Source organism: Epinephelus moara, chromosome 3 (assembly GCF_006386435.1).
Source record: "Epinephelus moara isolate mb chromosome 3, YSFRI_EMoa_1.0, whole genome shotgun sequence".
NCBI lineage: Eukaryota > Metazoa > Chordata > Actinopteri > Perciformes > Serranidae > Epinephelus > Epinephelus moara.
The window spans coordinates 15,938,674-15,953,477 of NC_065508.1; the positions used below are offsets into that span (position 1 = coordinate 15,938,674).

At 40.0% G+C, this 14,804-nt stretch overlaps 1 protein-coding gene across 4 annotated transcripts; it reads left to right on the plus strand.

Moving 5' to 3' along the window:
• Positions 1 to 216: 216 nt before the first annotated feature.
• inpp5kb (inositol polyphosphate-5-phosphatase Kb) lies at positions 217 to 14,560 on the plus strand. Of its 4 annotated transcripts, XM_050040785.1 has the most exons (14): positions 217 to 348; positions 2,819 to 2,870; positions 7,054 to 7,158; positions 7,303 to 7,411; positions 7,769 to 7,885; positions 9,758 to 9,933; positions 10,062 to 10,173; positions 10,272 to 10,381; positions 10,477 to 10,503; positions 11,358 to 11,583; positions 11,706 to 11,843; positions 11,922 to 12,005; positions 12,092 to 12,196; positions 13,611 to 14,560. In XM_050040785.1, the coding sequence occupies exons 2-14, from the start codon at positions 2,827 to 2,829 to the stop codon at positions 13,674 to 13,676; spliced, it is 1,419 nt and encodes a 472-aa protein (XP_049896742.1). In that variant the 5' UTR covers positions 217 to 348; positions 2,819 to 2,826; the 3' UTR covers positions 13,677 to 14,560. The 4 variants fall into 4 exon arrangements, with proteins under 4 accessions (XP_049896742.1, XP_049896743.1, XP_049896739.1 ...); XM_050040786.1 differs by lacking the exon at positions 10,477 to 10,503; XM_050040782.1 differs by lacking the exons at positions 217 to 348; positions 2,819 to 2,870 and adding an exon at positions 5,344 to 6,058.
• The last annotated feature ends 244 nt before the right edge of the window (positions 14,561 to 14,804 follow it).

The following is a 14,804-nucleotide window of genomic DNA, read 5'->3' on the forward strand; positions in this document are numbered from 1 at the left end:
CTTTGGTGCAACAAATACCTTGCGTCATGGTGACATTCAATAAACAGACATGTCCATTCATAAATAAGATAATACTTTCTCACCGGCTTGTTAACCAACCTGGGATAATAGCTTGATCCGATGTTACGCTTTAAGTCCAGAGCAGGTTTTGTGAGGCAGCTTGCACCCAGAAGGGGAACGGCTGAGAACAAAGTGAGGGTACCAAAAAGAGAACAAACAGTCAAACAACGGGACTCACTGTAGGGAAGCAGGTCCAGTCTCTTGAATCCCCTTCGGAGGACTTCGTCGTCTGTGCGCACGGGGTCTGCAGCTTTTTCCGAACACCACAGGAAAGACACACGGAAAAAGGTATTGGACTGAATGGATGATGTTGTTTTTGTGTTCTCAGCAGGTACTCAAGACAGAAGAAACAATTATTCAAGGAGCACTCGTGATATTGTTAATTTTCCTGACACAAAGGACACTTTCATAGAGACACATGGATTTTCTTGCCCTTGTCGAAGTTGATAACTTAGGGTCTCAAAGGTCACAGACATAGGTACAAGTGTAGTCTATAATGGTTGAACCCTTGAATTATTTTGGAAATCTTGGAACACTTGTTTGTGAAATTGGTTTAGGAAAAATCTAGTATAGGGACACTGTAAGAGTCAATTCTGTTATATTCCTCTGAAATCCTTCCACTCTCAGATGCCTGTGTGGTATGTCTCAATTAGTCTGTGTGTGACTGTGTGTTTTATTAATATTGTGTACAAAGACCTGTTCACAAGGATTCACACAGACTGACCTTATGGAGACCACATTTTAATCCTCATAACGTCAATGTCTCTGTAAATCATTTATTCTCGGGTTAAGAATATCAGTATTAAGACAATTTAGCATTAATGCACATCCACTCATGGACGACAGGCTCGTGCGATGTAAACATTAATGGTGTCCTCCTTGGCTGATCTGTAACATCCACTAACTCAGTGGTGCTACATGAGCTAGCAGTAGATGCACGCTTCCTTCTGCGTGGCAATGCAATTGGCGGGTGTAGTTTGGTAGAGAGAAACTAGTTCCTACATGAAACTGCTCACAACAAGGTCTGTGGATTATCTTGACTAACCAGATCATGATATCTGGAAAGAGACATTGCCTTTGAGCTTTTTAAATGTAATTTATTTGGCCCTTTGAGCACCACAAGCCGAGTGCCATCTAGTTCCATTGTATTCGAGAGAAGGCAGACATCTCTATGGCTGATATCTCCAACACTTGACAACCCACACCAAAACAATCTAGACTGATAAATAGCACTACAGCTAAGAGGAAAAATATGTATTGTTGATTGTGGGGGAAACCATCCCTTTAAAGCTACACACTAATTCATACTTTTATATTAACATTGTATGAAATTACTGTATGTACGGTAATATGAAAGGAGTGATAGGAATCATAATTATGAACCCTGAGACATCTTGTAGTTGCTCTCAGTTCTTCGGAGCGTTTTAGCAAGTTTCAGATCATCAGTTTGGTTTCATAGCTCACATCTTTATTGTTTTGGTTCCTCCTCACTGCTCTCATTAACCTCATTTTCATCAGCAAACAAGCTCCAAATCCCATCTCTACGCTACCTGCCCAGCACCAATCAAAAGCAAACGGCTAGTGGACATAGCAGAGCATTCAGGAGCTAAACATATTTCCCTCAAGCTAAAAAGTGATTCAATGTTGGACATTTGTTAGGTGACCAGAAACTCCAAATGAATGCTAATGTACCAGTGTCTGCTGCATGTGCAATTAGCCAACTAGTTTGCTAACATGTTAGCCGAAAGGTGAGTTCATGTCATGTCAATGTGTTTTCATCTTGTTGTGCTGCCCCCAAGTGGACAAAAAATATATTAACGCTAATGCAGCTTTATGTAAAACATGATGTCCTCACACAAATGACAAAAACAACGGCATTACAGACTCGTCACAATAATAAATACTGCAGTTTCCTGATAATTCGTCAGTAATTGTAAAACTTTAAAGGCCTAAGGGTCTCAAAATATTGCTTTTCTGCTTTGGATTTTAATGCTAGGCTCATGAATTAATTGTGGGAACCCACTGGCCAATATTTCAGGGGTTCCAGGGTAGCCAGTGGACATCTGGGCCAAGACTTTGTATGCCTTGCGATGGTCATTTTGACTAAAATCTATAAACAGACAAATGAAGGCAGATCAATTTTAAAAGGCCAATAAAAAGCTAAATTGTCATTAGACAATAGCTGATGGGTTCAGACAATAGCTGATGGGTTCAGACACTGCATTTCGTCTCTTCACACGAACTGTTTATTTGCAGCTCAAATGTGATTGATCATTACTACTTGGACAACAAACAGAAAAAAGAACGCTTCAATTACCAAATTCTTGAACGTTGCCTACTGATTTTACACACATATTGATATCTGTTTTTATAGATTAGTCCGATGAATATTAAATTAATCAGATAATCCCACTGACAGATATTCATCTTAACGGTATAAAAATCCAGTCTTTTTGATGCATCAGAATCCTTTGATCAAGTTTTACAAAATGGCTCCTAGGTAAGGTGTTTCTGTTTTTACATGTGACCTATGGGGCACTGCCACTTTAATGTGGATGAAGCTAACCGTGATTTGACATGATTACAAAGCCATTTCAGAAATGACTTTCAGGCATCTCTGTCAGGTCTGTTTTATTGGACCCTGGTATGTGCTCATGCTAAACTGGCTGCCATAGAAGCAAGTATTTTATCTTGGCATGTGTGTTTCCTCGTTGTTTACACTTTGCTCAGGCGTACATGTGTTTGTGTGTTCCTACAGGGGAGGAAATGAGCACTGGAAGATTTCGAAGTGGTGGGAAAGACAAGTGCAGGTAAGATCAGAATCCCATACGTACCTCTTCTCGTTTGTCCTGTCATGGTATTGCAAGGGTAAAGAGTGAGAAAGAACAAGAGGGAGAACATGGTGATGGAAGTCATTGTGAGAGAAAACACAGACTTCAGTCTCAAATGAGTGTATGTAGAAACCAAGAGAGTCCAGAAAAAGGTGTATAACCCTCCTGCGCAGTATCTGAATTGCCTAACCTTCATAAGTAGCTTTGGGGCTGCAGGTTCAGAGTCTTTCTCCAGAGGTCTGTGATAAAACTTAAATAGCCTCCCATTCATCATTTCTCACTGGACTGGTGAACCCCCCAGGTTATCCACTTAACACTCCTGCTTGCTAAAGAATGTGCCCTAAGTCTCTGCATGTGACACTGTTACACAAAGTGGCAGGGAGAACTGGGGCACCCAAGATTAGCATTTTTTATTTTGTAAGGGCCAATCTCTTCTGGTTGTTTTGTCTGCTGTTATCCCCCACAGCACTCCAAAAAATTAAAACGCTGTTGACTGTTTGCCATAAGTTATTATTTGAATGCTGCCACCATACCAGTGACTCAATCAGAAAAGTTATATGAGTAGTTATAGATTATACAGTTGTTTAATCATATAAAGTGAAGGATACACACCTATCCAAAATTAGATTCAATTTTGTAATCCCCAAAATAATGCAATATAACAAATGTCCATTTCTTTTCAAATAATTTACCCACATGACAACAATCAACACAATACCTTTATAACATTTTACCATATAATATTCTATTCTATCCGTCCATAGTGACAGAGTCAAAGATCCATCAATTAAAGACTGTTTTCTGAGCCCATTTTTATTTGTAGGTCATCAAATACCGACGCTTTGTCCAACACATTCTCACTCCAACCTTGTCACATATTGACGTTTGGTTGACGTATTGACACTGTGTCAAGTTCTGCCTGTTACATGCATTGTCTTTTTTCAATTTATAGTTTACATGCTGTTTCTTTCTAAATAAATGCACTACGTCAGTACAACACCGCAAACAGAAGTTTTATTTCCTCCAACAACAAATCCACATGGTTGGGTTTAGGCAACAAAAACACGTGGTTAGGAAGAAAGAACAGGGTTTGGCTTTAGAATCTTACAGGTTGCGAACACCTCTCTCACGGTTTGTTGGACCCATTCACCGCACCTCCCACCAATCCCACTTTTCACCACCTTAACTTTGGTTCTTGTCTTGCCGCGTTTCCCCCTGACGCCGCCGGTTGCCAGTAAACTATAACTGCAACTGGCCGTATAACATGCTGAAGTTCAAGAACAGCTGTTTTCGTTGGTGTCTGACGCCAGAGGTCACTGCCCTAGCGTCAGATTTTGCCGATTTCAGAGTGAGCTGCTTTGTCACACCCATTGGTGTGCAAAACTGACGCCAAAGGCACCCTTTAGTGGGGAGCTGCCAGACGCCATTGTTTTCCCAATTTGAAGACATTTTTAAAATGTTACACCTGTGCCACCGATGATCTCGTCCTACCGGCTGTCCCGCTTATACAGACATTGTTTCAGCACTGTTACTACATCCGATGCCAGCTTAAAGGCAAGACAACTCTGTCCCTCTATTTTCGCAATAGTACCTTTCATAAAGAACAGCGAGACTGCATGACGGTGTGAAATTCTGCCTTGAAAAGGCAGTGTGAAACAGGCTATAGAGATGTGAAAGAGTGATTCTCATAGAAACTGCAAAGGGTGCCCTCTGTGTAGGTATGACGATTTTTCAGGGGAAGAGAATATATTAGGAATTTTATTCCAAAAAAAGGCTGCCAAACACAAACTGGGAACAATCATAGCTTATAAAAAGTTCAGTTCTCTGAATTAATGAAGCCAGTGTGCAAAACAGTCAAACAGTACTGTGTCTGATCCTAGTCATTTTCTTACAGACACATTTGCCAATACTGGCTACTTAATTCTGAAACTAAACTCTTTGTCCAAAGTTAAAAATACCTCACTGCATTCAGGGTGTGGAAATCTTTAAACCATTTAAGGATTACCGGAAATACTTTGGAATTGCTGATTGCTTCATGAATCCAAATCTATTATACAATTTGTCCACCATTAACTGTTCTGAAACACTTGTTAGTTAGAATTATTTAAGCTTTTGTTCTTAGGGGGAAAAAACCCCAGCAGTGTCAGTGCTTACAAAATGGCATTTAACCCCCCGCTTCTCTCTGGGTTTACAAAGATAACCTTTCACCTATATGAGGAGAGATTGGATTGAGGCCAAAAGAAGCTAATGCCATTGTGTGCTGTCGTCCTCTCGTTAATGCGTGACTGTAATTGCAGGGTTACATGCATTGTTGAGTGGACTCAGCTGATAGAGAGAGCGCTGGCAGTAAACCTCTTAGGGATCTGAGGGTTATTCAAGTCTTGCAACACTACTCACAACGATGGAGGGTCAGCCTCCAGTCCTCCTGTGCTATTCTTTGTGACTACACACACTTACAAACACACACACACACGCATGTTCACATGCCCGTCTCCTGCCTGCGATTAACGTCCAAATCTGACTCACTCTTGCCCACATTCCTGAGTCGACCCCACTGCTTTGTCAGTCGTTGCTCCATCGCTGCTTGATCACACGGGACTCTACCAGAGAGAGGGCTGCACCAGTCCAGACAAACGTCACCCTGGGCTTTCGAGCTTTTCATCCTGGCCAGTTTGGAGGAGCTAAATCACAAGCTGCCTGAAGAGAGATTTGACTAACAAGGAATCTGTTCACGTTACTTCCAGTGGCCTGAGCAGAGTTGGCCACATCAAATGGATGCAACCAAACCAACTAAAGAAGTCTGAGAGAAAACAAGCCGAGGGAATTTTCTCCACTGGATTTCTGTTGTTTGCCCCAGAAGGACAGCGCCTTCATTTTCTATTTGAATAAATAACCTTCCTGACCTTTCAGACATACAGGTAACAAAGCCAACACCAGGTACCAAAGATGGACCCCTTTATAGACAGTCCACGTGTGCGTTCAGACAGCATGAGCAGCTCAGCGTCTCAGGGCTCGAGGACCAAGGTGCTTCTTCGCCAACGTTTGTCTCAGCTGATGACCTGCATAGAGGACATGAGCTCTGACGATGAAGCCAGTGAGGAAGTGTCCCGCTCGCTGGAAGAAGCGTTTCATCTCTGCGAGCGTTTCATTCCCACAGACGCATTCAGGTTGACATGTACATGTACAAGTTTTGCAGATACGGAAGCAGGAAGTGTTTGAATTTATTGGTTTCTAATTTAAGATTAAAGAAATGTAAACACTCAAAAGTAAATATGATATTAATGTTATGTTATTATTAATGTTCCTCTTTATTTTGGCTATTTTTACTTTAGCTTTCCATTGTCCAAGGGCACGAACAAACAGGGAATGAAATGAAATTGGAATGACAGTAGAAAACATGGACATAGAAATTAAGTAAAAAATAAAGCAGAACTTAATACTGGCTAGGAACGAAACGGTTTGTTTTCCAGTATAAGTATTTGTAGTATTAAATTTGCACACCACCAATAATGGAAGTCAATAACTCTATCAATTACACTAGTGTTTAGAGTGCTCCAGGGATGATGTCTTTTGCCAGCACAGAAGTTAGCATCGCCCTAGTTCCCTCAACAAAAAAACAATTGGGTTTTTCCATTGGATTTTCACATTTTGTTCAGCAAGATATCACAACTGAACACCACTTTGTGATTTTTGAAGCGTAAATGCAATCACCAGAGGTAAAAAGCTCACGTTAGGCTATAAACAAACTACACTATGGTTGCATGACTTAAACCTCGCCACCACAACGAGGCTGTTAAGCCATGTTCGGCGTGATGACATTCCAGTTTTAGCCACTTGTTGGCAACTGCATTTTTTAAGGTGTGTAAAAGCTTCAGTATTCACGAGTGGGGTACTTACTGACTTGTTTTAGGTCGCAGAAGAAAACTTTGTGAAAACCAAAGACCTTATTTCAGCCATCTAAACAAAACCCATTAAAAAACCCATTAACGTTAAGACGAGAACCATGTGTGCTAACATGCTAACTCATTTCAGCTTTTTGAGAACTCATTTCTTCAGTACTCTACTTACAACAAGGAAAATGTAGTATTGCAACATATATTTGTCAGTATTTTCTCTTCTCCCATCACCTCAGTCAATTATTGTCATCATCAAATACTGACAGGCTGCACATGGTGACCTGGAATGTGGCCACAGCTGAGCCTCCCGAGGACGTCACCTCTTTGCTGCAGCTAGACGTCCAGCCCCCCACAGACCTCTATGTGATTGGGTGAGAAATAACAATATAACTCTGCTATTAATGGGAGTGATGGATAAAAGTGTCTCTTCTACTGCTTTGGCAAGAAAAGAAAAAAAAGATTAAAAACAACAACAAGTTTTTTTTTAAAAAATTGTTTGTGCTGGTGTGTGTAAGCTTGCAGGAGGTGAATGCCACCCCTATAAGGTTCATCTCTGACCTGTTAGCGGAGGACTCCTGGAGCCACGTCTTTATGGACACACTGGCACCCAGAGGCTTTGTTAAGGTGGGATAGGATAGAGGGCGGTTACACGTTTGAGTGCTGTGAATTTCCGTGTGTGTGTAAAGGAAAAACAGTGCCTTAAAGGTTACTGTATGTCTCCGAAAAGTTAAGGGGCCGCATAAAAATCCTTAAATACTTTATTTCTTTTTGACATTGTGTAACTTACAGTTTGAGACGTGTAGCTTTTGTTTCATTTGATTTTATCTTAAATGGAATATCATTTTCTAGCTTTATGTTTACATGTATACATAAACTCAAGTTTTAAGAGATTTTAAAGTAGAAATAAAGGAAAGTATTCTAAAAATACTGAAAAATTACATTTTAAAATGATTAATAAAATCTACCTCCATCTCTGTCTAGGTCAAATCAATCAGGATGCAGGGTTTGCTGCTGCTGGTTTTTGCCAAACAAATCCATCTCCCCTACATCAGAAACATCCAAACCACCTACACTCGTACTGGCATCTTTGGCTACTGGGTAGGTCATCACAATGGGAGTGCTGGTCAGCCCTGAACCTTACAGACAACAACACGGACGGTTAAACTCTGCACACCAGGAATCCTGTTGGCATCAGATGCTGTGGAGTTTAAACACATTATGAAAGGCCTTTTGTGTTTGTTTAGTGGAATGTGCCGCAGCTTTGACGAGCAAAGAACACAAACACTGGTGCGGTACACCGGGGCAAACACTTGCAAGACAAATAATCTCATCCGAGTTCAAGGAAAAATACCATCTGACTGGATAAAGGCCAAACTTTTTTTAATCCAAAGTAAAACAAAGGGGTGTTTTTGTCAGGCACCTACTCACATTTTACTGATTAGTGTATAAGGGAGTAAAACATTATGATGAAAGTATATGACGGCCATTCACGTGCTGAATGATGCCAAATCACATACTTTTTACTTTGCAGCTGCTTTTAAAAAGTATGTACTGTTGCATGCAGCGTGCACACAATCTGGACATACTCCTGTCTCGTAATATTACACCCTGAACTTTGACCCTGTTGCTTATATATCCGTTACCTTGGACATTAAACAAATGCCACTTACAGAGCTCACCAGAGATAAGATCAACCCAAAGAGCTCTGCTGCTGTTACTTTGTGATGTATGTGGTTTAACTTTTACACAGATTGTAGAATCTAACATTTTATATTTGTGACAGTGAATTTACATCTGCAGTTCTCTGTCATTGTCATTTTCATAGCTATGTCCTTTTGCTGTTTGCAATATTTATGATTATTTTGTAAATAATCAATATTCCTATTATTACCATTCGACTGGTCATCAGTTACTTGAGTGTGCTGTCATCTGTCATTGCCACTTCTGACAGCTGTCAATCAGCCGTCAAGCTGTCATCTGTTTGTGGCTCAGTCAATGTGACGTATCATATGCTGTGCAGAGGATTCTGGGTCAGAATAGCAAGAGAAACATGCTGGCTTGCAGACTGCAAAGTCGGACCGGATGTAGTTGAACATCCTGGTATTTTTGGCATATTGCATCTGACATACTATGTATTGGGACATACTAAATCTTTTTCTGGCATATGGTACGGTAGTATGGGTTTTGGAATGCACAGTATGTTTCAAAGTTGTTGCAGCAATTTTGGAGTTGATACTATTTGTTAGACAGATTTGGTGCTTAATTTAAGCATTTGTAATCACTCAATAATTGATAGAAATGGTCAAAAATCCCCCCAAAATACTACATTCAGAAACCAAAACCTTGAGGAACATCATAGAGATTAAACATTTCTCTAAGGATTGCATTTTTCAACGACTGGATGGTGAGCATTTCTCTTCTGGAAACTGCTGAGAAACTCCCTTATTGTCAGTTTACCTTTTCCATACATTTTCTGAATGCTGTGGCTCTCTTGTTTGTGGCTGCAAAGTTTCATGAGGCTGTGATTACACGAGAGGTCACAATAGGTAATTAAGTGGGCATGTCTGTAAAGAGGAGACTTGTGGGTACCCATAAAACCCATTTTCACTCAGATATCTTGAGGTGAGAGGTCAAAGGACCCCTGTGAAAATGGCCATGCCAGTTTTGCCCTCGCTAAAATTTTGCCTAACTTTGAAGCATTATTTAAATCCCTTCCCAAAAAGCTATGACGTGGTTAGTACAATGGATTCCTTAGATCTTTTATTTTTATATGATACCAGCATCTTCGCTCTAGCTTTAAAATTCAGCCCCTGAAAGACATTACTCCCACAGTGGAAGAGTTTTAACCACAGTATATTTCATTTTCTAATAAATACTGCAGTAAAATGAATGTATTTTTGTTATGTATAGTCTGCATTCATTATTTCTAAAAGATAAAAATATGACGTATTCCTCCCTCTGTTATCTCAGGGAAATAAAGGAGGAGTCTCCGTGCGTTTTTCCTTTTACGGCCACATGGTTTGCTTCCTGAACTGCCACCTAGCAGCCCACGTGAACTACGCCCTGCAACGCGTTGATGAGATTGAGTACATCCTGGAGACACAAGACTTTGACATCATTGACACCCCACAAGTCCGGGATCACAAGTCAGTACACCTACTGTACAGAGAGGTGCACACACACACACACACACACACACACACACACACACACACACACAGCACTGAGGATAATTGTATAGCAGATAAAATAATGCTCCGTCCCTCTCACACAGGGTGGTGTTCTGGTTTGGTGACCTGAACTTCCGTATTGCAGACCATGGCTTGCACTTCCTGCGCTCGTCCATCAACAGCGGACGCCTTAATTTACTGTGGGGCAAGGACCAGGTAATATACCAGAATATGCCCACATGCACACACACACACACACACACACACACACACACAGTATCACACACTCACTAATTTATTTAATGTCCCTGCAGCTCACTATGATGAAGAAGAAGGAGCCTTTCCTGCAGGAATTTGAGGAAGGGCCGTTAAATTTTAAGCCCACCTACAAGTTCGACCGTAACTCTGACACCTATGATACCAGGTAACATGTGCCACAAACAAATATATCACACACAAATACGCAACACATTTCTTCAGCTTCATCTGTGCTCTTGTTTCCGTTTGAATTTTGTACAGCACCCCGAAGACATGGTTGGGTTTTAAGTAAGATGCTCTCTAAGTTTTTTGTGTTGCATGCCCCACATTCCCTTATTTCTTAGCCACTGCACCATCTGTCCTTTCCCCCGAAGCTTTTGCCACCACATCTTAAGCTGACACGACACATGTAACCCCTGAGACACCAAACAGGAACCCACAGCAGTAATGTGTAAATAACACTGGGAGCAGCTCCTCTTGTGAGTCATACCCATCCCTGACACTAGCACCATGTATGTGTCTCTCTCAGAAAGAGCACTTTGGCACTGCCCCTAACCATGTACAGACCCAGGCCCCTGCAGCGCTGCAGCACCACCCTCTTCTTCCTCCTCACCTCCCTCACCTGGGGGCTGCTCTCTGTGTGGCTGGGGGCCTGGTACAGGGAGCTAGACCCGCCAAGGTGGGTGTCTCCATAGATATAAGACGAATAAGAGTGGGCCCCATATTACAGAATAGGCTCCATGAAGGTTTAAGACAATCACAAAATCACTGGAGACACTGATATAAATGACAAGACACAAAGAGGTTTAGTAAACATAATAACCTTGATGAATTTCAGACATGCTCTGCAAATTCATTACAGCTGAGATAACCTCCTCCTGCACCCAGCACTCCCCTCTTTGTTCTGGCATAATGTATACATGGCTTTATGTGCATATACATAAGCTGTAATCCCATGTCAGTTGGGGATGTGTTCTTCAACAGCATTGTCTCTAACATGTCTGTATGATTATTATGAGCATCGTTAGTCAGGCTGACACAAAAGGGAATGTGACATATCTGGTAAGCGTTTAGAAACAGAGAATTCAACTCGTTCCCAAATAGGAAACTGTGTGATCAATGCTTGTCTTTGCTTTGCTCAGTGGCAAGAAGAGGAAACCTGCCTGGACCGACCGGATTCTCTGGCGCATCAAACCCAAAGCCCCGCCATCAGAGGATGATGATGATGATGATGATGAGAAGGCATCAACTTCTACTGATGATGGGCTCAATGAGTACCCACTCCTGGTCACTCAGGACAAGTACACCAGTGACATGAGCTACGGAGTCAGTGACCACAAGCCTGTGATTGCAACCTTCAGTCTGGAGGTGAGAACAGGGTCACTGTAAAGTTCTAGGACTGTTCATCAGTACATATAAATCTACTTCTGCTGATGCATATTTTTTCTGCATTACGTAGCTCCTTCTCTTTCTTCCTGTCTTTCCCACAGCTGAGGAAGTGCTTTGACACACCACTGGTGCATGTATCTCCTCTGGGTGTATGGAGCGCCGACCATGACGCACTTCTTAACTACACCGTCCAAGAGGACTTCATGTCCTCCACATGGGACTGGATCGGCCTGTACAAGGTACTGCGACAGACAAGGAGGAAAAACAAACATTGTTATACAAGAAACTTTTAAACTCTTGGGGTTGTTCTCCTGCAGGTGGGATTCAAGAGTGCGTCTGATTATGAAACCTTTGTTTGGGTCAGAGAGGACGAGTTGCCAGAGATAAATGAAGTGATACAGGTAAAGTGCGAGTGGGATGTTTATATCATGATTGGCTGAATACTATGTTACTGTTTGCTTGATGTGTGTGTGTGTTTGGGTTGCAGATATCTGTGGATAAGGACGAGATCCCTCTGCTGGGCGGACAATATGTTTTGGGCTACTTCAGTACAAACATGCAAAGCATCATCGGACTCAGTGCTAGCTTCCAGGTGAGCGTACCACTATCACAACTTTATTCTTTATTGTATGTAAATACCTTCTATCATGATTTGTTTACTCAGAAGATTTTTGTATCATCTCTGCCCAATGACACCTCAGTCTATGCTTATGATCATCCACTACTGTTTGTATTGCCATAAATTAAAAAAAAAAAAGGATTGACTGGCACTGAAATCTGTGATGCCAAACAAAGTACAACATTTCTGTGAGTAATTGTTACTAAAAAAAAAACACCAACAACTAGAGAAGTAAATTCTCATCCCAACTGTTTTGTGCATGTGGGAGGTCAAAATTTTTTGCAACACCTCCAAAAGTAAGGCACATTTCTGACTATATAACTGAACATTCTTAAAGTAATGACATAGTATCTTTTCCCATTATTTTGATATATTAAGTCATTATTTTAAGAAAGTTTTTCAGGACTTTGGAATATAAACACATTATTTTGAAAACAAAAATCCTATTTTAAGATACTAAGTCATTATTTTGGGATACTAAGTCATTTTAAGATACTTAGTCGTTATTTTAAGATACTTTGTCATTATTATGGGATACTTAATCATTATTTTTGAGATGCTAAGTCATTTTTTTGAGATACTAAGTCATTATTTTGGGATACTAAGTCATTATTTGAGGATACTAAGTCATTATTTTGAAATACTCAGTCATTATTTTGAGATACTAAGTCATTATTTGGGGATACTAAGTCATTATTTTGAAATACTCAGTCATTATATTGAGATACTAAGTCATTATTTGGGGATACTAAGTCATTATTTTGAAATACTAAGTCATTATTTTGAGATACTAAGTCATTATTTTTGGGATACTAAGTCATTATTTGGGGATACTAAGTCATTATTTTGAAATACTCAGTCATTATTTTGGGATACTACGTCATTATTTTGGGATACTAAGTAATTATTTTGAGATACTAAGTAATTATTTTGGGATACTAAGTCATTATTTGGGGATACTAAGTCATTATTTTGAAATACTCAGTCATTATTTTGAGATACTAAGTCATTATTTTGGGATACTAAGTGTTTTTTTTTTAGATACTAAGTCATTATTTTGAGACATTAAGTCATTATTTTGGGATACTAAGTGGTTTTTTTTTAGATGCTAATTCAATATTTTGAGACACTAAGTCATTATTCACTTTGTCTTCACTAAGTCGTTATTTTGGGATACTGAGTCATAATGTTGAGAAAATTTCTCAATATAATGACTTACAGGATCTTTCCTTTTTTTATTACACCGGTAGAAATGGGCTTCCATAGCATTGCAATGGATTGTACAGATGTAAACTTAGGTGGCCACTGCAGGTATATTTTCAGTAGTAAATGTGTGTGGCATTGGGCTGCTCAGTTTAATAATCTCATCTTTACTTTGGTCTTGCAGATCCTGGAGTCAAAGCGTGCTGTCATGGAAGGTCTTGTTCCTGAGAACATCAATGGACTCAACTAATAAGAACAAATTCACCGCAGTGCCACATCTTATTCCTCTCCCCCGGAAATTTACACTGAATTGATTCAGTCTGTCAAATGCCCCATAAGATCGACTCCATCATCTGCTGGATCAGATAATTTACTCATTAACTAATGGCAACCACACTGCACTATCACATGGACTGGAAACTTCAGTTTGTTGTTTTCAGCTTTGCAAACAGATTCACTCTTGGTGGAACAGTTTCTCTACACAAAAGGTTTATCGCTGTAATGAGACGCCTTCCAGCTTGTCCACAGGCCTATTTTGCCTGTTAGAGCAAAAAAAAACAAAAAAGAAAGAGTGAGTTAAGTTTTGTTTGGTCATACACTGCAGGTCAACACAGCCCTCGGTCAAATTGTATTTGAAAATACATGTTTGTGTTTTGGTTGGGTCTACATGAGTTCCAGTTCAGAGGGTTGTACAGCAAGTGTAAGAAAGATCTGCCAATCAAACTGTTGTATAGAAAATTCTATGTTGATGAAGTCAATTCTGGATTACTGGACCCAAGTATCTGAGGCTGAAATGATGAAGATGGGAGAAAGATTTAAAAATCTAATGTACGCATGAGTTCCTCTAAGAACATATAATGTTAGCTGGTGATGTGAACTTCTACAGTGAGGTGTTTTGAGTCATATATTGCTTTATAACAAATATGTGTAAAGTATCTGAGATCATTTAAGTCTAATGTGTATTATGACAGACTCTAAAGCAGTGGACAGAATCATGACAAAATTATATTTTCAATTAATTATTTCTCTAAACTTCTTAAATGTACTTTCTCATAATAGTAACATACAGGCTGCCTTTTCTATTCCAATGCAAAAAAGATGAATGTTGTCAAAGAATAAAAAGTGTTACAATGAAACTGTGTCTTTTTGATTGACTGATTACAGGTCTGTAACAGATAGCTTAACGTTTTATTTTGCAGCAACACCACACAGAGTCAAATTTCTAGCAAGTACTAGTATACTACAATATCACACTATGACATATCCTACAATAAACACCACAGTGACTTTGGGACGTGGTTACTAGCCTCTAATTTAAGAAAGGCTTTGTTCAATTTCTCTTTCAGCTTGTATGTCTACACTCATTCCAGGGGTAGAT